General features: G+C 35.5%; 1 protein-coding gene across 1 annotated transcript in view; it reads right to left on the bottom strand.

Moving 5' to 3' along the window:
- Positions 1-27,967, bottom strand: part of ATP11A (ATPase phospholipid transporting 11A) — a 131,861-nt gene that overhangs the window by 13,602 nt on the left and 90,292 nt on the right. The window contains exons 9-25 of the mRNA XM_082330564.1: positions 27,384-27,448; positions 25,735-25,816; positions 24,313-24,463; positions 22,906-23,103; positions 19,140-19,313; positions 17,553-17,716; positions 17,200-17,271; positions 15,385-15,458; positions 15,029-15,132; positions 13,083-13,264; positions 12,142-12,393; positions 9,441-9,615; positions 8,087-8,189; positions 7,687-7,832; positions 6,656-6,715; positions 4,934-5,061; positions 3,301-3,436 (exon numbers count right to left, since the gene is read on the bottom strand). Of these exons, the coding sequence (XP_082186690.1) occupies positions 3,301-3,436; positions 4,934-5,061; positions 6,656-6,715; positions 7,687-7,832; positions 8,087-8,189; positions 9,441-9,615; positions 12,142-12,393; positions 13,083-13,264; positions 15,029-15,132; positions 15,385-15,458; positions 17,200-17,271; positions 17,553-17,716; positions 19,140-19,313; positions 22,906-23,103; positions 24,313-24,463; positions 25,735-25,816; positions 27,384-27,448 (2,266 nt within the window). The remainder of the gene's footprint in view (positions 1-3,300; positions 3,437-4,933; positions 5,062-6,655; positions 6,716-7,686; positions 7,833-8,086; positions 8,190-9,440; positions 9,616-12,141; positions 12,394-13,082; positions 13,265-15,028; positions 15,133-15,384; positions 15,459-17,199; positions 17,272-17,552; positions 17,717-19,139; positions 19,314-22,905; positions 23,104-24,312; positions 24,464-25,734; positions 25,817-27,383; positions 27,449-27,967) is intronic.

The following is a 27,967-nucleotide window of genomic DNA, read 5'->3' as shown; positions in this document are numbered from 1 at the left end:
CATTATTTTAAAATTACTCAATGTGTGACCAAGTGTACAGGACACAAGATAAAGTGCAGAAAACCTTCAGCATTTTGACCTTTTACATTGATATGTAATAGAACAATTTTATAGGGTCATACCATTGGTACAATATTTTGCGTGCCCTAAAAAAAATCAGTGCAGTTAAAACTGCACAGGAATCTGGTTCAGGAGCTTCAGATTATGCCATTTACTGACTTTCTTCTTGTAGTTAAATTTTACAACACTCTCATGTCATATCTGGCATGTCTCAGAGAGCCTAGTGTCAGTCTAAGTTTCTGCATACTGAGCAGCTGTGTCCGTATTTCCAATAAAAGCTGCTAGATTAAATAAAAAAGTTGAAACAACCTTCCCCTCTCTCTGTTTGTCAGGCTAGATAGAAAGCATCAGGATGCAACCAAACCTTTCACCTACCCATCTTTTTGGCTCAGAAAATGAGGTCATAGCACAGGGACACCAGACTCCATAAGGCTGCTAATTTGGCACAGAGAAAGCTAAGCAGAGCAATATGGGATGGTGTGAGTTACAAAAACTCAGAATGTATTTTCAGGATTGACTGTCTCAAGATACTACTTATGTCTTCAGGCTGTGAATCATTTTTTGTAAGTCTGTTTGTTAACATCTAGTTCATTAACAAACATTCTTCTATGCTCTGCTCCCAGCATATCCAAGATCTCCCCTCCTCCTTCTGCAACTGTGTTTGTTGTATCTTCCTGTCCTCCTTTCAGCTGGGACAGAGTTAATTTTCTAGATGTTCCAATTCATCATTCTACTCACTTCTCTTCCTTCCTGCTGTTTTGTATTTCCCATTCTGTTCTTCCTTTTAATTTAGTTTCTCCTACCTATCTCTGAACTCAGCTTAACAATTATATTTAATCCGCTCTGCATCAAATGTTAAAATAAAAAAATCACACAGGAAATATGTTTTATTGTATGGGTAAACTAAGATGACATTTACAATCTGCAATTACTTCTATGGTGCCTTCTTTTCTTCTTACCTTCCTTATGTAGTTGGTCTCTGACTACATGTTTTTACATTACCAACCATGTCACATCCAAAGTGGAACACCATACACAAAGCAATATCACAAATTAATAACAATTAATAAGAGATAAATCTTTGGCATCTTAGTTTTGTTTACCAGGAAATGACTGAGGCAGACCTTTATGAAGTAAATCTCAGCGATTAAAACTACACTTCTCCATTATACTAGTAACATCACTCTACAGCATGCAGTTTCAAACAAATTTCTAAATACTGAGAAACATCCTGGGGGGATTATGTTTGGAAGCAAGGTTAATGGTATATAAATTTTAGTCTGACACAGGCATCAATCTAAGTGAAAGACATTGACCTCCTTCACTTTTTACTAGTTTTGCAACAATGGTGATTAGTTCATTTCTGGAGGGAAAGAAGAATTCAAAATTTTTGCTTCAGCACCCATTTTAACAATTTGGAACCTTTTATCCCCTTTTCTGCTTTCTACCTTTTTCCTGTTCCATAATAACATAGTGTTGCGGTAAACCTTTCCAATCTTCAAACCTTTCATTCACTTTTTGCAGATGTGAGTGTAATTTAAATACTTGGAAATAACCATCAGCACCAACTAGCATTTATGTATGTATGAACTCACATGTGTATATCTGACTATTCCTGAACATTAACATTTTCAAGCCTTTAAATCTAAAATTGCAACTCAAAACCTGAAAGTTTTATACATACACGCAAGCATGCATGCTGAATGATGATGAATTTTCTAACCCACTCTGACACTCAAGAGTCAGAATGTCTCATCAAGCAATACATTTTATCATCAAATATTAACATGGGTATCTAGTTGTAGACATACACATTCAAAATTTGGAAAGTAGGCACTAGTCTGACTTTAGAGCTTTATCAAGAAGAATCTGATTTAGTAAGTGCAACAGGAGTAGACTAAAATTTCAAGAAGGAACCCAGTCAGAATATTTGCAATACAAACCATTTACAAAATGTGTATAGGTATGAGAAGTCTAATTTACAGGACTATAAATGTAAGCTGATGCAGAGTTTTGAACATCTAACAGAGAACATAATGGTACCAGAAAAAGAAGTGCTGCAGCGTAGTTATGTCTAATGGAAATTCATTCTGTCCTTAGAAAAGCTCTTTCTACCAAGTGTTCTCTCACACACTAGAAGTTCATTTCCATGGTAGATGTCACAAAGATGGTATTTAATGATAGTTGAATATTGCATCTCAAGCAAACGTGTATGTTACATATAGGCAACAAAATTGTGCTAAGTTTATTTTCTCTCGCTTTGAGGGTTTTTTCTAAAGCCATTCAAGCACTTTAGAGCATAAACTATAATAAATTTTCTACAGCAGAGAGAGTCAGCAACAAAATATAGGTCACAGAAATGCATAGAACAAAATAACAAAACTCAAGGAAGCAAAAAGCCTACTTATTTTTTAAAGTTCATGGCTCTTTACCACACCACATATACCTTAATATACCTTATACTCTATATAAGTTCTTTATATTTTAAGCACTTATAAAGTAGCAATAAAGAACATTTCTATCTATAGGTTTCAGTGATATTTTGAAATAATTATAGGAAATACTGAACTGCTCTTTAACAGTTTAATTAAAGAACAGTGAAAGATGAAATGGATATCATGACAAATCCACAATAGTCTTACCATGTGAGTGCTGGTTGTCATTAGCTGAGGATAGGAAGAGAAGCAAGTAGCAAAAAGAAAAAAAAAAAAGCACACAAATAAAATAGACCAAAATATCAATGGGTAAAATAAATAAAATGCAAAAGTTGTTAAAATTTGCATTCATGTGGCCGCAAAGCAAGTAGAGATAGATTATTTTAAGCTGCCATATGTAAAAAATAATTTAAATATTAAAAAGCTTGTTACATTTAAGCTCTTTTATGATCATTCATAACTACTCTACCAAGAGCCTTCTGATATGTTAATCAGATATTCATCAGATGCATGTTAAGCATGAAACAAGAGAGTTACTATGTAAATTCTGAAGGAATACTTGGAATTTACAATATATATTTCTCCTAAGTTGTATCTACTCCTATGCCTCTGTTTACTGATACACAGAACTCCTATTACATAGTTCAGATTTTGCTGAACAGATAATCCATCTATCTCACCGTACTTCATAAAACAGTTATCATCTGTACTGGAAATCTTGAAGAAAACAATTAAAACTATGTTCATAGCACACTTGATATTAAAAAAAATTACCTTTGATTGACTGATCAAATCCAACACTAACCTGTCCATTGCTGGTCACAATTGTGTTTTCAAACAAGAAATAGGCACCAAAGAAAAATACCACAGCATCAAACACTCCTAGGAATGTCCAATAAATAAATGCACGCCAGCGCAGCAAAGCATTCTTGGCAACATCTCTGTGTTAAACAAGATATATGCATTCATTATCAGCATGTTCAAAAAGCTTAGACAAATGATGTCACTCATATCGTTTTTTGAGGGAAAAAAAACAATTAAGAGATTGCATGCAAAACCACCACATTTCCACGTGTCAACTGTCTAACCCTTCACATTCAAATCCTTCCTGAACATCTCCTGTTTGTTGTTTTTTTGGTTTTTTGTGTTCCCCCCCCCCCCCCCCCCGAATCATAGAATCGTTAAGGTTGGAAAAGACCCTTAAGATCATTGAGTCCAACCGTTAACCTATCACTGCCAAGTCCACCACTAAACCATGTCCTCAAGCACCACGTCTACCCGTCTTTTAAATGCCTCCAGGGATGGAGACTTAATCACTTTTGTTTAACTGCTGCCTGTAATTCTGCTTATTTCAACTGTATGGTAAATTCTTCTGTGCTGCACCCTTTTACTTCTCAATCTTTTTACAGAAGGTATCTTTTTTCTGGTATTTGCTATGCATGTCATGATCCCCTGTAGATTTTAAATGGAAACACTAGAGGTCTCTGGAGACTTTGTTTTATTTCCCATGGGGTACTTCTATACAGACTATTGCAATAAAACAAAATATTAATTTTATGTGGAACACGTGAAACAAGGATTTTGCAGTTCAGTTGAAGCTTCAGGTCAAATTGGATTTCTTGAATGTTTTCCCACAAAAAATACAGGATTTGGTCAACAATAGAACTGTTCACTAGCATGCATTTTTGTATTACAGAAAAATTAAATATTACAGCTTTAGTTCTTGCCCATAGAATGAGTATATATCAACACATCACTGCACTGATTAACCTTTGGGCATCTAATATTACCTCTCAAAAAATGTTTTCCCTTTGATTATCTGCTGTTACCACTCTCTAAAATGTACTGGTTTTGCAGCTACAAGAATCAAAACTGGTTACTGTTCCTAATTTAGATGGCCACATGCAGTTAATTGGCAAGAACTGTATTTCAGGTGGCTAAGAATCTAAACCAGTCACAATTTCAGTGCACAGAAGTGAGTCAACAATATGCAGAGGACAACATTGGACACCACACAGAATACATCCTATGATACAACACTCTACCACTCAGTCCTCTTTTCTTTCAGAATAAAACATGTATATAGAAGAAACAGTATACTTTCTCTTTTTAAAATACTTCTGTTCCCCATGGCTGGAAAAAATAGAGAGTACTAAAATAAATCATATTTTGATTTGTAGAACAGTAATTTCTATTTTGCTTTCACTCACTAATGTAGCAAATGAATGGTGTGGATTGCAGTATGTAAATATACATGTAAAAGTGCATGTGTATCTATTGTATTTTATAGACTGTGCACGCGGTCTTCAACTCTTCTGTTGCAGTGTATCTGATGTTCTACTGCAACCTTGTACAGAAATCCTGAGGACTTTGGTTGTAACAGAGAGAGATTCCACAACTGAACAGTCAAACTTTGGGGCATAAGATATTAGTTTTACCTGTATAGGGAAGGCTCTCTCTTGAGTGTGTCTGCACTGACATGTTGTTCCATTAGACCATACAAGAGGATAGGAAGGGAAGTGAAGCTGATATTGTACAGTGTTAGATACGCAGTATCGTATAAAGTCTGTAGATGGAAAAGAATCAAATCAGCTAGTTTTAATTTTAAAACACTATGCACTGCATGCCATTTGATTTAAAAAGAGTGAGTCAACTTCTTCAGAAAAAACAAAACTATATCTCTTCACAATGGAGGCAAATATCCCTGAACAGCTGCTAACTGATAGGACACAACTCTGCACTTATACCCCATTCATCTGGAGGACACAAGGTCAACTAAAAGATGGATTTAATAGTCTGGTCCACATATTGGCCCCTCCTATCATTTCAACTGTAAGACCAACTCCACACTACCCAAACTGAACAACAGCAGATTCCTGTAGAGGCAGAAATTCCTCCCTGGCACATCCACCCCCTTTTATCTCCTCCATGTCCACATAACATGGAGCCATGCAGGGAGGAAGGGGGAGTACTCCAGAGGTTCTTCAGCTGTGGGTGACTGCAACGTGCTGTACAAAGAAACACCCCAACGTATCTTTGATTCTTCTTCCCTCTGAATGACTTTTCCATGTATGCATCATCATTGTAACTAGCACTCAAACTTACCACATCGCCCCATAAAAAGAGTTGTTTATTTCCCAAAACCTATGTGGTGAATCATTTATGCCACAAAAATTGCTGTCAAAACCCCCTTTTTGATTCAGATTTATAATCAGCACTTAAAAGAACAGGAAATTTTACAACTAAATTTTCACCAACACATGCTTTCGTATCTAAATCCTAATAATGCTTGATAAAAACCAACAAAGTTTTCAATGGTCATTTGAAATTAAAACCAAAACAGACCAAAAAAAATAGTTCTGTCATTTTTACTCCTCCTGGAGCTTTCTTTTGAGACATTCCACAAATTCAAAGCAACAGTACTATTTTCTCCCAATTAAATCTTCCTCTTGTCCAATTTAATCCTGAAAACTTAATCCTCTTTTTGTCTAAGTCCAGTCATTCATTCCTTTGTTTTTTGCTCCCTCATTCAGAAGAAAGAAGAGGTAGATTTTCCTGCACAAATTAGATAAATTAGAGCAAAGGGGAGAAGCAAATAAACAAAAATTTAGAAAGGAGAATACTGGATCCTCTGCCATCTGCCATCATCTGCCATCCTCATCCAGAATGATGGCACTCCTCTGGTGAGCAGCAGTTCACTTTTCCTCTTATCTTTCCGTGTTTATTTTTCCTTTTCAGCTATTTGAATGCCACTATTTGTCTGAAGTTTGCAATTCATACCTGCGCACCCCAGAGAAGACTAGTTTATTCTTCCATTTTCATTCTGAAAATGAACAACTAGTTCAATTACTTGTCTTTCAGGATTGCCTCTGTCCATGTTCAATAAGCTTAAACCTAACAGACTTTGCATTGCCATTTCCTAATTTTGTTTTCCTGTATTCTTTGACTTTGAAAATAAACATTTCATTTATGATAATTCATAAAATTGTTTTCTGTAACTTAACTGCAATTGCCACTAAAAACCATGATGCTGCTCTTTTTACAATGTGTAAACTAACCTAGAAATTTTCTCAGCTGAACAGGCGCAGTGTTAAAGGATCCATTTTAAAAAAAAAAAGCCGAAGAGAAAATGTGGCAGTGAGGGAAAAAGAACAACTAACCTGTTGTGAAAACCCACAGAAGAACTGATATAAAAACTGAGGAAAAATGAAGCAGACATTCTGAAAGACAAAGTGACACAGTTGTCAAGTGAAATATAAGCACTAATTTATATGCTGTACAATGCTATAGCTATGTATATCACAGTTTTATAACACTAGTAATAATAAACACCGCAGGAACAGTAGAAAGTGCTGCATACATTAAACATCAACATCCTCATCTACAGTAGTACTGTTAAGAAAAACACTTAAAATATTTTGAAAGCAAACTTATAAGGCTACAGTCAAAATTCAAGGGCAATGAATTTTGCAATTCAGGAGCACAGCTCAATTAATGCAAGGCAAATAAGGTACAATCCACAGTAGGACACAAACTGTGATAAGCAAGCATGGATACTCCAGTTAGCATGGTTCCCAGCAGAGTAATTTTAAGATGTTTCTAGCTGTGACCCCAAACTTCATCCTCTCCTAACAATACATATAGTCAAACACTAAGACCTTGAATTATCTTCTAGAAGGTTCCTTTCTATAATCTTCCATTGCTTACTGAAAGAACTTTGATTGGATCCCAAAATTTAGACATAACAAAACCGTTTAAACAGGGGGATGCACATTATCAACTTTCTCCACCTACACTATCCTAATGAATTTAGAAACTAATGTAAATTAAGTTACACTAAGTTCTCAAATACTATTTCCATCTTGATCTAAAAGGCCACGATAGAGAGAACCCAGAAGGTACTGAAAATAAGTAGAACAGTCTGTGTTGGAATTGTGGGGGCAGAGGGAGGACAAGGCAAATTTTGCTTTTAAACATACCATAGATTGCAGAATATATCTATATAAAAGCTATTTCACTTCATGGTCTGGATAAAAACAATAATCCCATTTCACCTTTGCATCTGGCACTCAACAAAATCTCTTTATGGAATTATTGCTTTTTTGCACCATTGACTACACAAACTGTATATAGTTAGATATTACCACGTAAGTTCTTGAGATTTATGTAATTAGAATAAGCATTCTCCTACCTTATAAAAGAAGTATTGCACAAGTTCAGATATCCTAACATAATAAAAATGCCCATGAACAAGCAACATTTTTTTCAAATGTTTAAATTTAGGTATTGCATAGTCACTGTTTCTTGCTGCTTGACGACCTTCTTTGCCAATGAGTCCTTTAAAAAAAAAGTGACGAAGCTGTTTAATAACTGAAGAACTATTTCAAGGATACAATTATTTAAAAATTATATAATAATGCTATGACATTGATCTAATAAGAGATCACCACCGTACCTCACAAAATTCCTGAGGTAAATTCACTAAAATTTGTCTAGAAAATGTATAAGCTGATTCTTTGAGATGCTTGTTGTTAAGAAGTAAATGGGTTTTGTCATTTCACTTGAACTAATATTCTAAAAAGCACACTTACCTATACCAACATGTGCTTCTAGAATCATACTGACATCATTTGCTCCATCACCAATTGCTAATGTGATAGGATGCTCCTTTGATAACTTAATCAATTTTACAATCTGGAAAAAAATAGTGTTAAAAACTCTTCTCTGTAATGGTTTGCTTATTTTGCATGAGTGTACAATTAATCAAAAATGACCAACACAGTTATATAAGAAATTCTGTGAAGGGACACAAAAAACAATATTACCCAATGCAACTACTATGCATAAAGATCACAGTAGTTTCTTGCTATTGAAAGTATTTGTTCCAAATATAAAATAACACTTTTCAAATACTTCCAAACTATTTTGAGAGAGATGCACAGGAGGAAGGAAGAGCAGAAGAAAGGAAGATATTGTTGAGATTGCTTAATGCTGTGTAAGTGCATTAATAAATTAAATGGGTTCCACAGACAGAGCGTACAATTTCAAAGAAATCCTGAAACTAGAGACCGAAAGATTCTTTAACTGTGCTGAAATTTTTTCTTACTATTTAAGAAAAGATAATAGGACTCTGTATATATCTAAACACTGTTGACATAGAAACTGTCCAAAAAGTTGACTTAAAATCTCTCCATTCTAAATGATCACCTCTGCAAATCTGATACAGAGTCAGCTGCAACTAAAAACTTCTACAAACTTCCAGACAGTTAGAAGTGCTGGCTCAATACATTTGTTAAGATGAATAAGGGCTACATAGGCTGTACCTGAGCATTGAGAAAAAGACATGACAGTTTGAAACGAAAAAAGAAGTGTATATTCCAATGTTTGTTTCCTTTAAAAGTTCTTCAGCTATATTGAGATGTTTCAGTAATGGAAGGATATGGTTTTACTTGATACAAACTAGTACACAACAGTCAAGAAGTATTTAAAATGATAATGCACACATTTTTCTGTCTGGATTCTTCTTTCATAGCTTCCCACTTACGTTAAAAATAGAGAAGAAACACCACTCTACAGTAATAAGTAACGCAGGTTCTTGTAGTATCAACAGATAGTAGACTATTCAAAGCTTGTTAGGTTAAAAAGGAAGCAATTAGTTCAGTTCATTAAATATGCTCATTTATCAGCATGTACCAACCATAAAATTTGCACAATATGTACATAAATCAAATTCAGGTGCACAGCTGGGTGCCATTTTAGCATATCATTATCTAAATTGCTTGCCAGTAGAAATTTTCCCCCTCCCCTTTTTTCTTTACTTTTTCCATTTCAGAAGATACAAAAGCGAATGATAACATTTTAAGTTATCATAGTTAGTCATACAGAATATTAACTTTCAATATTTACATACGTGCACAGCTAACAATTACGAAATGAAATACAAACCTGTGCTTTTTGCAGAGGCGCCATTCGACAGCATAACACAGCACTGCAGTTCCTGCAAATTTCAAGAAAGAGCTCTCTGTAGTTGCCAGAGCTCCCATCTTGTCTTGGCTTCATTATTAATGATAATGCTGCTCCATCAATAATTAAACCATAATCTTGCATATCAGTTGAAAGTCTGTTCAGGGATAAAATATAAACTAAGAGTCACTGTAAAATTCTCAGACATTTTAAATTTGACAATAGTTCTTTTGTCAAAATTAATTAATGAAAAAATAATGAGTATGGAATACTGAAAAATTAATATACTTCTAAAGGAAATTCCTCGTATAGGACTGCTATTTATGAAATTTTAAAATTCTAGGTTATGTTGAAATACTCAGTGCTTCACCAGTTCAAAGACAGAAATCTGATATCTCAGTGACTTCACCAGTGAGTATGAGTGTATAATTAATGACCTTTCAGTTTGGTTTGAAAGGGCTCCAAGAACTGCAGTGAGGTAAACTGAGTTGCAGGAAGAAAGTTAATTTTGTGGCACATTCCATAATATAGAGAAAAAAGTTAAAGGGAAAGGCGTTTGGTACTCTGAAATCTACTTGATGAAGCAAACAACCTTGTTTTTCAAGGGTCTACATTTAAGGAAGTAAACCGTGCTTTCAAGGAAATGCCTAGAATGGACTTGTTGGCCTGGAGAGATAAGGCCACTGCCTACATTTACAGTATGTATACTTTGCGTTTAGTGTGCTAAGTCCACTACAGGTATACCTGTAATTATAATTATTATATATGTTATCTATAAGATTACAATGTATTATTATATCTATTAATCTATTACGGGTATACCTGTAATAATTTGGACATTGCTATAAGTGTAACCGTGGTCGAATGAAGCACAGTTTACCACAACAACATATGCTGAACAATGGGGGAAGATGGTCCGTCCACACTGACTGCTGCGCTACAAGAGTAGTTTTCTGCAGCATCCAAACTCGTTATTTCAGAGCACCCTTGCACTTGCCTTCATTACACAGCAGCCTCAGGCTCAAGCTCAGCAGTGAGCGTTCTATAAACATACATCGAGGTTTATTTGTGCTCTAGTTTCAGTGCTCCAAGGTTATACTACTGTGCGCGGGTTTTCAACAAACATGGCTTCGCCAGGACCAATGTTTGTGAAGAAAACACCATATTTATTAATATTAATGTAATTTAAGTATCTCCATCTTAACTACTAGAACACACGCTATTTTTGAGAAATAACATAAAGTACTGTAAACTGTATTTAATAACAATTCACAGATATTTTCAGCACTTTGTCACTATCGGCACAAATAGGGCAACACCATTAGTATACAATGATATCAACCAAAAATGTATTATGAAGTTGAGGCAATGTACTGAATGTTTGATGTATTATAGTGAAAAATTGTCAGCGTAAATTTGAACATCCAGGCAGAATCCTGCTATTACTATCTTAGCACGTTCTCCAACTCTGGAGGCAAAGACAAAAAATTCTTATGAGTCTTAATGTCAAGAAAATTGGCATTGCATAAAAAGTTAAACAAACATGTTTAAAACATATGTTGTAAGAGCTGTGGGTTTTAAGCTAAATATAGTACAGATGATATAGAGAAATACGATTTATTTAACTGAATATACAAATGCTCTTGATTAGACCAAAGGGACTAAAAGTATAAGAGCTAAGAAAAATGCTCAGGCTCAGAGTTTCAAGCTGTAAGGCTAAGAGTTTTAGAAACTGTCTGCTAGAATACCACAAATGATTGTTCGCTTGTTGTTCCTTTACTACAAACTTATTGCAAATGCATATTAAATGGACTTGCTAGCTGGTTCCATATTAAGTAGAAAAACAAAGCAAATATCATTATGTCTGGAAGACAATAACTTCTTTTCTTAACATCTTAAGATGATAATGTTTTAGAACCTAATTCTTAGATTTTTACAGTGGGGCAAAAAAGAGCAAGTAATGTGTACCAATTACTAAGCTTCAAATAAGTAGCCTAATTTACTACCTGTATTTACATTATACCTGTTTTTTGCTTTTTAATGCCATTTTCTATCTTCTTCTATGTTATGTTTCAGGGAAATCACTTCTGTATACATGATACTTATCCTTCTTTGGATATTCAAAATACACAGAAGTCAATGGTTTCTTTATAATTTAGGGCACTTTAAGTACTTTTATGCACACCAGAAGATTTGGTACTATGCTGTTGCCTGTTACCTGTCTGTAAATGTAGCATAATCTTCCTTAGAAATAGCCCAGTAGGGCCAAATATTGTTGCTCCCTGTGGCCTTGGTCTTATCAAGAAAGTCACATCACGTTCTAACTCTGATTACAGGAATAAATCATATCTGCTTCCTTTTTAAAAGTTAGACACAGTATTTTGCTTTACTATTTTTTTTGCCAAGAATAAATATTTTTGCAGTGGGAAAAATACATAATTAAAACGTCAGTTGTGATTTTTCCTTTAACAGTTAAAGCAGTACCAGTAATGAGATAAAGACTGCGAAAATTTAAACTTATATAGAACAAACTTACACTTAATTGCCATACAATAATTCACACTTTAACAACAGAAACTGAAACATAGTATGTTGCCGCTCTTAAGGTAATTGATCAATCATTCAATTGTTTATGAAATGCACAGAAGCCCATTACTGGCTAAAAATTCAACTTTTTCCTTACCCTGAGAAAGTATCCCTGGTTAAGCTGCCATTGTGTCTTAGGACAGTCTTGCTTAGGTCAAAAAGCACATCATGTAAACTCTGTTCCTCAATTTTCTTTGTGGTTAGCTCAAGTATTTGTGTATTTCTCCGGAACAGTTTGCAAGCGTAGCAAGTAGCTGCAGCAGTCTCCATTTTGTCTCCCGTGAGAACCCAAACTTTAATTCCAGCTTTCTGGAGTGCTTCAATAGTGTCAGCAGCTTTTTCTTGTAGTCTGTGGAAGTCAAATGACAACATACATTGATAGAGTGCTTGGAAATGAGAAATTCAGAGGTCCTTATTGAAAGGTTTCCATAACCAAATAAAACATTTCAATAAAAGTTATCAGATCTAAGAATTTTCCCCAAGGTGTGAATCAAAAAATGTTTAGGGGAGTAGTACATTATAAATAATTAGTTTTGACACTTTCAAAGTGCTCAAAGTTTCACCTTTCATTTATATAGCCTAAAAGACAAGATGCTTCATTCCCCAGACAAGTACTTCAATTGAAACATTTTCAGTGCTTTTAGCTAACGACATCAAACAGCGAAGTACTGCTGAGTTGAAGTTATCTCCCAGTTTTATTTTTGAATTTTTTTAAGACCTAAAGATTCTTCCTTCATTTCCTCAGTACCCATTTTGTAGTTCTTTCCTCCAGAACTTTTCCCTACAATTTGTTCTACAACGTAGTACATGAACTGCATCTAAATGGCTTGAATATACTGATTTTTGTACACTTAACTATTGTTACTAGCTTACTAAATTACAAAGTTACTACGTGTAACTTTAGTAAGCTACGGGTATGGAATTGATTCAAATAAAGGGGTTTTCAAATAAATCTCTAATCCAGAAAAAGAATTACAAAAGAGTCTTCAATTACTTTGGTCACATTACTAAACATAAAAATCTAAGAAATGTACCAACCTATCTTCAACAGCTGTAGCACCAAGTAAAATAAAATCTCTTTCTATCTTCTCATACACTTCTGCCAATTTCTTTTCCCGGTCCTGGAGGGCCAACTTTGCATTCTGAAGCAGCTTCTGTGCATTACTATATTCTTCTGCTGTGAGCTTTTTATATGCAACGCATAATGTTCGCAATCCCTCCTAAAGAATGTAATCAAAAGAAACAAAATGCCTCTTAGAAAACTCGTCAGACTTCTTGCCAGTGTTTATGCTGGAATATTTGAAAAATTTGAATTATTTTACAATTAACATGAAGAGTCTCACTACTCACTTTTATAGTGAAGTGAGTATAGTATAGACCAGTACAGTATAGTCTGAACTAGAACATGCGTCAGCTTGATTCTGTGCTGCCCTAGAAGGGACAAACCTCATTCATCCAGAAAAGAAACACCTCAGCCACCCAACTGGATATATGAGATTACCAGGGAAAGGAGAGTCAAAGTAAAGGTTTCCTTCTCTATGCGTATAATTAGGCAGGATGAGTCAGAATAAATAACAATAATATAAATAGTAGCTCTACAGAGTCTGATTTGATGCTGTGTTGCAGCAGAGACAGGGACAAAACATCACAGAGAGTGTTGAAAGTGAAAATCCAACTGTGCCATTTCAGTGAAGTGAAAACTAGAATTTAGCTGTGGGTGTTTCAGACTGGATTAGACTTTTGGACTGTGTGATGAATAAGAAAGGGAGTATATAGACTGTGTAAGGAGGGAAAAAGCTGCTACAACACAGAAAGGAAGTTTTGCCACCTCAAATATATTGTCTCTCACAACACCACTTAACTGGCATGTTATCTTCATAAACTTTAATCCAGTAGGTCTTTGTATAGTTACTTATGACCAATCCAAGAAGTAGTACTAAAAAAATCTCCCTGACTGTTGATATTGATAAGGGCATGTTCCAGGTGGCTGCCTCTATCTTCTTGCAGAAGCTTCTGTATGTAGGAGCCAGCCCTATTTCCAATTACCCAGGATGAAGAAATAGTTCTTGGTCTGGATTCCTTTCTTGACAGACATTGGATGGATATGATATGTAAACACTTCTTTCAGTTTCACTAGCCTCCTTCACTTGTAATTATCAGACAGCTGTTTCATATAGTAAAGCTTAGCAAAGGACTTTGGCAAAGAGTTTTCAAGCTTCCCTTCAAAACAAAAGCAGGTAACACTGTAGCAATTTTTTCACAGACCTGTAATAATACTTTGTTTTCAGTTTGAGTACTGGATGCCAGCAAATTTTATCTTATAAATAAGACTGGCAGTCATATTCCACTGAAATGGGTTCTGCATATTTTTGGCATAATTCAGTATTTTACAACTTGAAATACTACCTTTTAGGTAAAACCAAGTTCTGAATTTCTTTTAGAGATGATCAGGCAGTTCATAGTTCATTTTTAGAACGCCTTTAGTGTATCCTTTAGTGTAAGGATAATCACTGCACTGTTTCCCCATAAGAAGTGCATTTGTTGCTACATTTTGCTCTAATGGCTTTTCTCTTTTAAGGGTTTGTAAAGCAATCAAAGGCAGCAAATCACAATTTACTGAAAGCAAGGATGAGATTTTCAGTGAAGTTTTTCACTTTTCTTTCATTCAAAAATTAATTCAAACCACCACAGTCATGAAATGCCATACCAAAAAGCTAATTGATGACCTCTGGTATAACATACTGTTGTGCATATCTAATGCATTCATATCTCACCACAACTGCCATTTGGAAGATGAGATGGAGGACAGATTCAAATAAGGGAGTAACACAGGCTGCTACCCATACAGCTTGTGTGCACTTCGGCATAGAATAATCTCGGTGCCTAGGAAGACAAATCTGTTACCAGATCAAACAGGAGGTAAGGACACTTAATTTTTTTTGACACTGATATCACATGAACAGATCAATAAAATGGAATCTTACCACTGCATTGCGTTCAACTCTGGATCGTATTTGGTCAATTTTGCCTTCTTTAACTCTAGGAAATATGGAAGAATCTGCTCCCTTACAAAACAGAAATATATCACCTAAAAGAGACAGCATATGGAATTCAAAATGGCCAAATACATCCTTCTTCATAAAACCATCCAAATTAACAAGTCTTCAAAAAGATTTCTTCCAACTTTTTAATAACATTTGCACTCATGCTGGTACCCGATCCCCTTTTTTTATAAAGAAAGGCACACAGACTGTGATTAATTCTTAACTCTTTGATAAACCTGAAATAAATTCAAGTGAAACAAAAACATCTAAGAAAAAACAGAATGCGACAGCCCTACCTGTTGAAGATTTAACAATTACGCTCATTCGCCGTCTCACAGAATCAAAACTCAAAACCTCTAATAATTCAAACCTGAAACAGAAACAGAAGGGTTTTTTTTTTAAACTCTGCTTTTCCAGATCCCTAAACTGGTTATTACAACTTCAAGCATATCAAATAACACATGACTTTTAACATGGAAAATTATGTTGAGTACTATGAATAGGGAACTAGTTCAGAATGAAACAAGAGGTTACAAATAATAAATATGGAAGGCCCTCAGCTCCTAATTACTTGAAACAGAATTTGTCTGCATGATGTTCATAAATATGTTTGGATGTATAGTCACTATAATTTATTTAAGCAGAAGACTAGAAACCTTGCAGTAGAGCACTATACTGCTTATAAAGTAGGTAAATTCCTACCTATAATACCTAGGCATAGCCTTAGAACTTGAAATGCGTAGGTGTTTACACAGAATTCTTAATCTGATATTTTTCTAATTTTGACTATTCCTATCTCCCAAAAGTGCCCACCTAATTTCATGAATCTTGCTCAAGTGTTGACTGACAAATTATTCAAGTGAAAAAACATTTCTTTTTACTGGATTTATATTTGCCATTGTTTTTATGACTTTATTTTATCCCATATTCCTTTCCTTTCTAGGAGGAAAAATGAACACAGGTTCCTGTTGTACTGTTTCTGTATAATTCATCAATTTATATATTTTTATCATTTACTCTCTTACTTATTTCCTTTTACCTACGAGAGACCCCCTTTTTCTAGCACAAACATAAGCATCCCAATCATTAATCACAATCTCTTCAGGATTCATCTGTTAATACTTTTCTTATAAAATAGATCTGCTTATTTAATTAGATTATTCAGTTCTAAGTCCTTACAGCAGCCTGGGATTCAAACCTGTGCAAGGCCACAGTGTTTATTTCATTAAAAGTTACAACAGATTCTAACAAGGAGCTGGATCAGGCCTATGTCTACAAACTGTGATGCATTTTGGAGAAAATCCCTATTAATTATAGTGCTTTCATTAGTCACCACGTTATACTGACTCCAGTTCTTATGAGTTGAGCCACAAAAGCCTGAAGTAACCTTCAGGAAAAATCCTCCATATTCCCCTAAAAGGGTATAGGATACCCTAAAAGCATGGTTCCTATATTTGTGTCCAAGAGTCCCTGTGTAGTTAGCAGAGTACACATGTAGGAAGATACAGAGATGCAATAGCCTTAACCAGTAGACATCTACAGAAGTGTAAGGTAACGTTTTCAAAAGTATGTACATCCCATTAAACTGCTGTACTACTTAAATGTTATTGAAAATTTTACTCAGATTTATTCTACATGTTAAAGGAAAATGACAAAAAACAGTACCTGTTTTAAATTTTCTTTGAACCAGCTATAAAAATTTATTCTATAGATATCACTCTCCTGTAAATTATACGGATTATTTGCAAACAACAAATGGGGTACATACCATTTTCTACTAAGAAAATATTATTTACCATATAACAAAGGAAAAATAGCCACAGTTCCTAAAACTATTAGGAACTACTAGATTAGGTCATGAACCCCACACCACACCTTTGTTGTTATATTAATACTTTGTACTGCATATACTGTCAAACTAACAGACTAAGTGAAAATATAGAACTACAGGATCTATTAAAATTATAAAGATTAGTAGATAGTTTATTTTTCCACTAAAATGTAGAATTTATGACTTTTCTGAATTAAAAATTGATGTATAGGGTAAGAATGATTTATTAAACACATCAATAAAAACATCAGTTCATTTTGTTATATTTTTAACCACTTACTTCTCTATGTTATTTTCCCGATTTAAGATCTCCATAAAATTGTCCTTCAGCCTTAGATAGGTGTAACCAAGTCTGTAAAATGAAACATAAATCAAGAGAATGAATACAACAAATGCATAATTATCCAGTTTAAGCATGTCATAAGGATTTAAGACCAAGCTTATCTTTTGAAAACAAAACCCAAACTGTTTTTATTTGGTTTATGAATAAAAATAATCATGACTATGTTAGGAGAGTCATCAGCTCTAGATGATTTAGTGTTTGTTATTACGATTTTTGTGCTGTAAACAACTTTGAACTTCAGTGATTAGATCTCTAGATTAAAAAAGTATAATACCTGATTACACACATACCTCTGTATTCCCTCAACTAAAGCAACTTCATCAGGTGATGATGAAATATATATACAAGATCTTCTTGAGAGCTGGTTTTTCTTCAGTCCATCTACGCTGTCATCATCTTTTACCTGAACAGTGTGGCAAAGACAAAGAGCTCGGAAAAACAGTTCCTCTCTCTCCTAAAAAATAAAAGGAATGGTTGTCATTATGTGTGATCACTTTCAAGTATTCCTTTGAAACCTTTTCTTTTGGAAGGTTAGCAATGTTACTGATTACTCCAGTTTATTATCAAATAAAAGCAGTGTCACAGATCACATGCCCTTTAGGGGGAGCCAAGTCTTTCCCAGTAGTAACCACACGACTGTTTAATAGCTGCTAGTGCTACTAGCATTGGCATGCAAGTCAGGCTGCTGATGCCCAAAACAGACAGAGTGCATCTTTTGCCTCCTGTGAGTGCCTAGATGTGGCTAAAGCTTTTTTCTTTACTTTTGCTTAAACTTTAACAACCCGTATTAAATACTAGTCAAGGTACAATCTTAGGAGTCCTGAGTCCAGACAGAGGGATGCAGCACCTGGAGCACAAATGTTAACTGGCTTTACTGATTTCAATTGCTTAGACAACTTGAACACCTCTCAGAATTATACAAAACAAAAGGAGTGTGGACATTTTGGCAGCTGGAGCCAACCAACTTCTATAAAATTTCAGATGGTTTGGCAATGACAGCTTCTGACACCAGAAAGAGATTTCTAGCTCATGAATATCTGGCTGTGTTCTACCTGTATCTTTGTGTCTGAATCTTATTCTTCTGTGCTGTTCAATACAAACTGTCTGTGTCATTGTAATTCCAAGATAAAAACACAGTGTACCTTGGGACCACGTTACGTTCTGAGGGCCATGGGTGAGAGCCATAAGGCTGCTGAATTACACCAACATGTTTTAAGAGGCCTTGTTTTGCCATAGTGAAGGGTATGGCCAAAGTATGATTTGAGACTGTATTGATATATTTAAAAATATATTGTCCTTTGGCTATGATTATCCTGCCCATTTACACCCTGCTCATCAGTTGACATGTGAAGTCTCCTTAACTTTCAACTAATTTTGCTTTACACAGCAAAAAAGCCACAGCACATACACGCTGTGTGTAGCACATTTCAGATGTGGCTTTATTAAGTCACATTTAAAAGTAATTTAACTTGATCATAAACCATTCTCTGGCCACATCTTCACTCAGTGATGACTAAGTGTTTGCATTGAGCTCTCATTTTCCCCCTTGATGAGTTTCCTGCCTTGCTTTCCCTGTTGTAGCTAATGTTAAACGGAAACCAGCTATTGTGTTTCTTTAGCTATTACCCAGAGAAAGGTCTATATTTCTGGGTTTTATTTAATTCAGTTTTACAGCTGCAGTAAGTTGGGAAACTTCCTATTAAGCCTTTAAATCTTACTCTAAACTAGGACAGGGAAATGTCTATGTTGTGATGCATTTCCATATCTTTGATTAGTGAAATTCAAGGATGTTATATTTCTAATATTCCCTTCATCAGTACAGTTCAATTTTCATGTTTCATTGTAAAAAACCAAGAACCTAGGAAGAGTCATCATACCTTTCCACTTCCTCCTGGAGAAGAATCGATCATATCAATGCCTGTACAATCATGGAGAATTTGGCCATTGCAGATAACATGCGGTACATAAACATGCCCTTCAATGCAACATTCTATGAATTCCATGTTGTTCTCAGTTAATGTTCCTGTTTTATCTGTGAAGACATACTCAATCTGCAAATGAGCACAAATTAAAAACAGCGGGAATATGAACGGAGATTTTCCAAGGTCTCTTAACAAAACCAAGATTATTACTGGGTTACACCTTCCTTTAAAGGTCCTTATTCAGGCTCTTTCAGGAAAGGAAGAAACAATTTCTTTTGGGAATCGTCTTCCACGGAAATGTGGGCCCTGAAAGATTTTATCATACACAAGTATCATCAAAGCTATCTTTTGCCTCATAACGCATATAAATAATGTGTTTAACCTACTTTCACTCTTCTCTCAAGCTCCTTTTTGGATTTTAATGTCTTTCTTGCTGCAAGACAGATATTTATGGAAACAAAATGCACACAAATTCCATTTCCCAGGGATCATTATTTAATGTACGTGCCTGGATTTGCATCAGTTACTGTCAGAATGGTCCTTAGGGTAGTATCAGAATTCTCCCCTACAATTACGTTAGTTTGAATGAGGCCTCTGGACTAATGGTCACATACAGTTATACACATGGGCACTGTTATTGCCCTGGAAACATTCCTTTTGTCTCAATATTGAATTTTTCATTCATTTTATCTTTTACAATGAGCCCCAGCATTTAAGGATAACAACATCAAAAATAAAACCAAAACCTGAACTATAAACCAGAACAGCTAGATCAGCACAAGCTCAAATTTGGATCTTGGATATAGGTATTGTATACAGATTGCATGTATATACTTGATAAACTGAGAGCATTATGTAAGGATAGGAACTAAACTAAACAACACCTGGGGGTGCTGGTTGACAGCTGCCTGAACATGAGCCAGCAGTGTGCTCAGGTGGCCAAGAGGGCCAATGGCATCCTGGCTTGTATCAGGAATAGCGTGACCAGCAGGACCAGGGAAGCGATCGTCCCTCTGTACTCGGCACTGGTGAGGCCGCACCTCGAGTACTGTGTTCAGTTTTGGGCCCCTCACTACAAGAAGGACATCGAGGTGCTGGAGCGTGTCCAGAGGAGGGCAACAAAGCTGGTGAAGGGTCTAGAGCACAAGTCTTATGAGGAGCAGCTAAGGGAGCTGGGGATGTTTAGCCTGGAGAAAAGGAGGCTCAGGGGAGACCTTATTGCTCTCTACAACTACCTGAAGGGAGGCTGTAGTGAGGTGGGGGTTGGTCTCTTCTCCCAAGCAACAAGGGATAGGACGAGAGGAAACAGCCTCAAGCTGCGCCAGGGGAAGTTTAGGTTGGATATTAGGAAAAACTTCTTCACCGAAAGGGCAGTCAGGCACTGGAACAGGTTGCCCAGGGAAGTGGTTGAGTCTCCATCCCTGGAGGTATTTAAAAGAAGGGTAGATGTGGTGCTCGAGGACATGGTTTAGTGGTGGACTTGGCAGTGCTAGGATAACGGTTGGACTCGATGATCTTAAAGGACTTTTCCAACCTTAATGATTCTATGATTCTATAAACACTGGAAGCAAGGCAATTAGTTAGCATTCGTCAGATTGTTTAACAAACTTCAACGTTTATCAAGTGCATCAAACAAAATAAAAAACAAATTTTTGCTCTCAGTCATAAGAGAAGTTACTTAATATGTGAACCCTCCTCCTAGATTGACTTTTCTAATATTCGTTAATCGGAAAAGGCAAGTTTCCAAATTTTCCAGTGGTTTATCATCTGTGGACACAATACCCATATTCAAATTTTCAAAGTGAACAGGATTTATACGGATTTCTTTCACCTCAACTCCTGCATTCATTTTCATAATACACTTATACAAGATACAAAAGCTAGCAAGCAAAGGTGCTTTATTCATTCAGTGTGCTGCTTTGGGATCAACACCTGTTACATGAAAAAAGGAATAATGCGTGTATGTCACTATGACAGTATTTACTACAACCACAAATAAGGATTCGCAATCAAAACCTTCATTAGAAATACAATGTATAATATCTTTCAAAAACGCAGAAGCAAAATTTAGTTCATTGGATTCATACTAATAATGCCAACTACTGATGAGGGTCCCATTTTAGGGACGACATGTAAATTTAGTAGTAGTACGTTATTTTTTATAACAGAATCACAGAATGGTTGAGGTTGGAGGGCACGTCAGGAGATCGCCTGGTCCACCCACCCACCACCCAAGAGCTGGTTGCCCAGGACCTGTCCAGACAGGTTTTGGTTATCTCTAAGGATGCAGATAAGTCTGCCTGGGCAACTCAGTCACTGTGACAGTAAAACAGTGTTTCCTGATGTTCAGACAGACCCTCCTGTTTCAGTTTGTGCGCCCATTGCCTCTGGTCCTGTCACTGGGCACCACTGAAAAAAGCCTGGCGCCATCCTCTTTGCACCCTCCCTTCAGGTATTTATACACATTGGTAAGATCCTCCCTGTACTTTCCCTTCTCCAGGCTGGACAGTCCCAGCTCTCTCAGCCTGTCCTCACAAGAGAGACGCTCCAGTCCCTTCACCATCTTTGTGGCCCTTCACTGGACTCCATCCAGTATGCCCATGTCTCTTACACTGGGGAGCCCAGAAGTGGATACAGTATTCCAGGTGTGGCCTTGCCAGTGCAGAGTCGAGGAGAAGGGTCACCTCCCTTCACCTGCTGGCAATACTCTGTCTAACGCAGATGAGGATGCCATTCACCTTCTTTGCTGTAAGGGCACATTTGCTGGCTCACATTCAACTCGATGTCCAGCAGGACCCCCAGGTCCTTTTCTGCCAAGCTGCTTTCCAGCTGGGTGGCCCCTAGGGTACACTGTGCCCTGTCATCCAGATCATTGATGACCAGGGGTCGATACTGGGTCCATTCCTGGTGTACATGGCTCGTTACTGGCTTCCCACTAGACTTTGAGCTGCTGACCACCACCCTCTGGGCCTGGCCACTCAGCCAGTTTTCAATCCACCTCACTGACTGCTCATCCAGCCCATAATTCATTAGTTTCTCTACGAGGATCTTATGGGAGACAGTGCCAACTGTCTCCCATAATAATAAAATACTTGGTACCATCTTTTATCCGAATAGATATGTGTCCCTAAAAGCTTAATTACTAGTTTGGCTGTACAAAAATAAGGAAATACACCATCTTATTTATTTATTTGAAAACCTATGAAAACATTTTTAATTAATAGAGATCCTAAATATTTTGTCAAAAAATATTCATGCATATCTGTGTCAAGGTGATGGTTTTCTTAACACAGAATACTAAACATAGAATTTCTTTTGGAAAATGAGAGTGACAGTAAATCATTTTACTGGATGAAACTTGTGTCTGGAGATTTGGTGTCAGTCTAGCCAGACAAAAAGGGATTTTTTTTCCATCTGACTTTTACTCTAAGGAAGTCAGATGCTTATATAATCTCCCTCTATAGTCAATGGAGAGAAATCATTACCTTCTTAAAGTGTTTACGCTTTACTAATACAGTAATACCAACTTACATTCCACTGACTGACTGAGAAATCAGAATTTTTGGTTCTGAAAATCAGAAGATCTCAAATTTTATTTTTAAAATTAATCAGCACTAAAGAAAATGTACATTAAGCTGTGAAAAAAAAATGAAGTGACAATTTTAAAATAAAAAATTATGGTAGAAACAGTTGAAAAAATTTATCATTCAATGAAATTTACCTGTCCCAGCTCTTCATTGAGGTCAGAAGTATTCACCAGTGGTCCTTCACCTGTGTCCTCATCAAACATTTCCTCATCCCATGTAAGGAAATAAGAACCAAGGAATTTCTGCATTTCCACAGTGACATACATGGATACAGGAATAATGTAGTTGAAAAGAACCATGAATGCAAGAAAGTCTGTAAAAGCTCGAAGAAACTGCCAAAGAAACAAGAAGAAAATATTGATTTTTTTCATGTACCATCAAAAACCTAAAGATGACTACATACATTTGCAAATTATTTTTTCCTAATAACTTTCAAACAGTAAGCAACACGTGTCACAGCTCACAGTTCAGCACAGGATGTATACCTTCATGATTTATAACATCACAACTAATTTGGTATGAAGAAAAAAATTTTTTTGTTTTAAATTCGTGTTTTTCTTTACAGACATACAGGTGTAGAGTACATTTACACATCATTGTTGTAAAGTTCTAGAGCAACTGAGAGTGGTGAACACCTGTATGATAACAAGGAAAACAATAAAATGTACATTCACAGATTACCAGAAAAAAAAAAACATAAAACTACGGTAACTCATTCAAGGATTACCAAATTACATAACTTTCAGGCAGCATTTCATTAATAAATAAAGGGTTTGCCTTCCTTCTCTCAATACGAGTAGAATGTGTGCACATAACCTGGCTCAATTTTTTCAGTGGTGGAGACTTGTTGGAGGTATAGTCAACCTGCTGAGCAGGTTGAGATAGCATTACTGGTGGTAATGAGAAATCTAGAAAATGCTTGGCTAGCGTGTGCTCATCATACATTCAGGGTAAAGAACAAAATTTTCCCATGGTCTGACTGGGAGGATTTAATGACATAATATTATGCCTTCTGTGCTTTTGGGTTCAGTTCGTTACTTTGGATCATCTGGGTACCCATTCTGGACTATGTCCTTGCTCCCGTAAGGACATCAGTCACTGGCAACTCTGTTGCTGGTCTCTAGCGCTCATGACAGAGTTACAGGACTATACGAAACTAAGCTTTTGAGGAGTACTTTCACAGAGATTCCTACAGTGGATTCTTTTGAACACACATTTGTTATATGATTGCCAATAGTTGTGGGATTCCTTTCAGCCCTATATTTCCCTGCAAGAGGTCAGTTCTTCAGTAATGCACATCAATGACAGGACACTCCGAAAGATTTTCATGAGGCTTTTTATACCAAAACCAGACGTTTTCTCATCAGTTAATTTACAACTTAAATGCAACAATTTAATATACAAGAGTTCTATAAATATACTGCCACCACCGTTAGCAACACAAGCAACAATTTATGACTGACTGTATATACTTTCCAGAAGGATTCTTACAGGTTAAGCGTTTAGTGAAACTTTTTTTGGATTTTAATTTATTTCCATACCAGATTTCTTTTCCTTTCTGGCTCTGTTTTCTGATTATACCATGGCTCATCACGAAATGGCTCACTCTGCCAGACATACTTCAGGACGGTATTTATTAGTGCTTTACTGATGAGAATACAGAGGTATACAATAAGGAATACATTCATTGATCTAAAAAAAAAGTCAAAATAAAAATTCCATTAGCATACAAACTACAGTTTACTAAAAACGTTACACTTGTGCTTAAGCCTAACATTTGCTGCAAGTCTAACAATGCTATGGTCTTAAATAACTTCTCTACAGTGTTTTCCCAACAAAGAAAAATATTATTGAGGACCATTTTCTATTTGAAATGTTAACTGCTATAATTGTTTCTAAAATGCGTGTGACACATTATCAAACCTGGTATATTAGTGAAAATGATATCATAGATGGAATCATAACAGAATAACCGGGCTTGTATCTGAAGACCTTTCTATGCTGTTTCCCTGAACCAATATAAAAACTTTCACATAACCACTTTTTTAGAAATATAAATCTATTGAGAACATTTTCCTATGTGGCCGTAATGGTTTAACTCTTGCTAGACAGATCTAAAAAAAGAAAAGCAAGAACCCTTTGCATTTAAAATTATATTTACATTAATGACAGGCATGAACTAAAAGCCATGGGTTATACATCAATAACAATAGAAAGAGACACATCATCATTGCTCCGTCACTGTGTAAGAGAAGGGCTGTCAGCTGGTCAGTACATCTTGCCTTAATCAATGACATCTTTTTTTTCACAAGGTTGGACACCTTACTCAGAGCTGATGATTTCAGATAGCAGAGTAGGACTAGAAAATAGTCCTCTCTATTTTAAAAAAAGTAAGCAATCAATGTCAGGTCATCCCTTGAGGATTGCAGTGTCTTCCTTCCGCATCATATATACCCATATAGAACTTTTAATTTTAGCTAAACCATGGAAAACCTGCCACAGACAGGCTTTGTGTTACTGCAGTTGATCCAAAGTGAAGTGCATCCAAAAAGTTATTTTTACTGAACTCAAGACTTAATTGCAATGAAAAGGAATGTTAGGATATTGAAACACAATCTTGGAAAACTGTCAGTAGGTGTACTCTAACCAGTGAAAGAAAAGTTTTCCGGAAGAGCAAAACACATCGTATCTTAAAAAGGTAAGCATTACATTAAGGTGTTTTTTTAAAAAATATTAAATATTTAATAAAAATTCAGCATCAAGAACCTCATGTATATGGCGTTATATTGCACATTTTAAAAGTAAAAAATGGTACACAAAAAAAGGCAAATTTTAAGTCCCTGTACCTCTTTTTTTAATTTAAATCAATGAAACATACACGTTTAGAAAAAAAAAAAAATCCCCTTCTATTCACCATTCAAATATGCAGTTTTCCACCCCCAAAATAATATTAGAAATTTTACTTTTCTACAGCAGATCGCTTCTGTGATTTTGCCTGGTAATTTAATGCCATCTTAGTTTCCATGCCAGTGTAGATAGCAACACCTGAAATTAGATAACTTGTTTTACTAAAGATTGCACAGTACAATAACTTAATAAAAGCACAATTCACTAGATTATTATACTCTGTCATTTCTTTAATTCACTGTAGTCTGAAGAAAAAGAACAAAGATTTGGATGATATTCAAAAACTAGAAATGGCTTTAATACCTTGGTTCTTAAGAGGGAAATTTTAAGCAGCATTTACATCCCGTTCTAGAGGCACAGTTCACAACTGCTAACATGTTGCTATGTATCAAAGCCAAACCAAAGCTGGGCTTTGAATAAATTTAAGTTTTTAAAGTTTTTTTTGGCTTGAATTTTAGAATCTAGAGTCATACATTGTAAAAGAAAATCCAGATAGGGCTAAACTACAGGATACATCCAAGAAGAATAAAAAGCAGCCATCAATTTTGCTTGCTTTAGGGAAATTTAATAATTCATGAAGAGTGTTCTTTTGATATTACCAATTTCCTGTTGATAACACAAATTGAGAGAGCAAACTTCAGAGGACTAAATACAACAACTAAAAGAAGCTGTAAACAAAACAATGGATTTAAAGTACTTATTAAACCAGCACACCTGTACATTGCTAAAATAAAATAATTTAGGATATGGATTGTGCTGGGGTAATGGCAAACACTGCATGTGTTAGGCAGACCAGAAACAACCACTCATATTAGGAACATCTCTGCCCAATACACAAGTTAACAGAAATATTAAAACCATCCTCTGAAGTTTACAGAAATACTTACTACAAACTAATTATATCAGTTCATCTATTTTAGACTACAATTAAAAGCAAAGAGAGCAAGTTTAAATTAATATATACTTTTTACAGTCTTTTTGGAGAAAAAGTTGAAAGATTTTGGTATTTTAGGCTTAGCTCATGGCTATCTATGACCTTCTTTCTTAGGAGTACAGAAGTTGTATATGATAGAGGATGACTTGGATCCTTGTCCCTTTTGTCACCAGCAAAGAGTGGTTTGTTACAATGGAACTACTACTCCCACTAGGCTTTCTTGAAGAATTTTCAAAAACTAAAAAAAAAAAATGTGCTTCCTATTTCTGCTAAAATATTCAAAATTTTCCATGGAACAAAGACAATTCATACACACAAAACACACTGGCTAACAGAAAGTGTAATTTTGATCAGGAACTGGATTTTTTTTTTTTTTTTGATCAGCCATATTTATATCTGGTTGGGGCACCTGTTTTGACAAATGAGCAAAACAGATTTAAAATTTTTCAACAGACTCATCAACTGCTTTGGGACAACAACACAACATTAATTCACAGTGCTTGTTCAAAAGCCTTATATTTACATGAAGAATTTGAGTCATCTTCACCAACTCTTGAAGACTAAACTATAAAATCCCACTCCCCAAAATCTCTATCCTCGTTGTACATCATTAACAGTTACTTTACTGCAATTATCGCAACAGTAAACCTCATAAAATAGTTGCAAATCAAGTGATTCAACAGAAATCATATGCTCAGTAGTAACTGTAAGGTTGTAACCTTGTTTCATGTTTGCTTATTACTTCAGGGTCCATTTAAATAAAATATTTACCAAAGATTTTTTCTGTATTCTTTAAAGTGGCTCCTCTAAGAAGCAGATTTTCAGATCCTAATGGCCTGCAAAAGATAAGTATTACAAATATAAACATTTAGAGAGAAACAGCAGACCTTAGTGGAAGCCACATAAAACAGGAAATTAGTTTTACTCAAGTGTTTGTATTTTGTGTAACAAAATTATTGGACAGTACTTAAAGCTTTTAAGTGGAAATTAAAAATATATATATAGATGCCTAAAATTAAGCTCATAATTTCACAATCCAAGTCTTAAACCAGTGCATCTAAAAACCACATATGTAGGTACCTAAATAAAGATTCATCAACCTAATTGTAAGGTGCTTATTTTTAAGAACACTAATTCGAGTCTTTTTTAGGCTTATATAAACTACAGTGTACTGCATGTTGTACTGCATGTTAAAATTACTTACTAAGGACAATACATTCTTCCATTTTATTTTAAGTATAAATGGCATACAAGTTATTGTTTGATACTTACTGTATACATTTCAAAGCATAAAGATAATTTATTGAGGAGTAGGGGAATTAATGTAAGGATCCCCATGCAGTTTAAAATAATAT

Source organism: Platalea leucorodia (genome assembly GCF_965183815.1).
Source record: "Platalea leucorodia genome assembly, chromosome: 2".
NCBI lineage: Eukaryota > Metazoa > Chordata > Aves > Pelecaniformes > Threskiornithidae > Platalea > Platalea leucorodia.
Note: the sequence above shows the minus strand (reverse complement) of the source record. Positions and strands in the feature narration are given on the sequence as shown.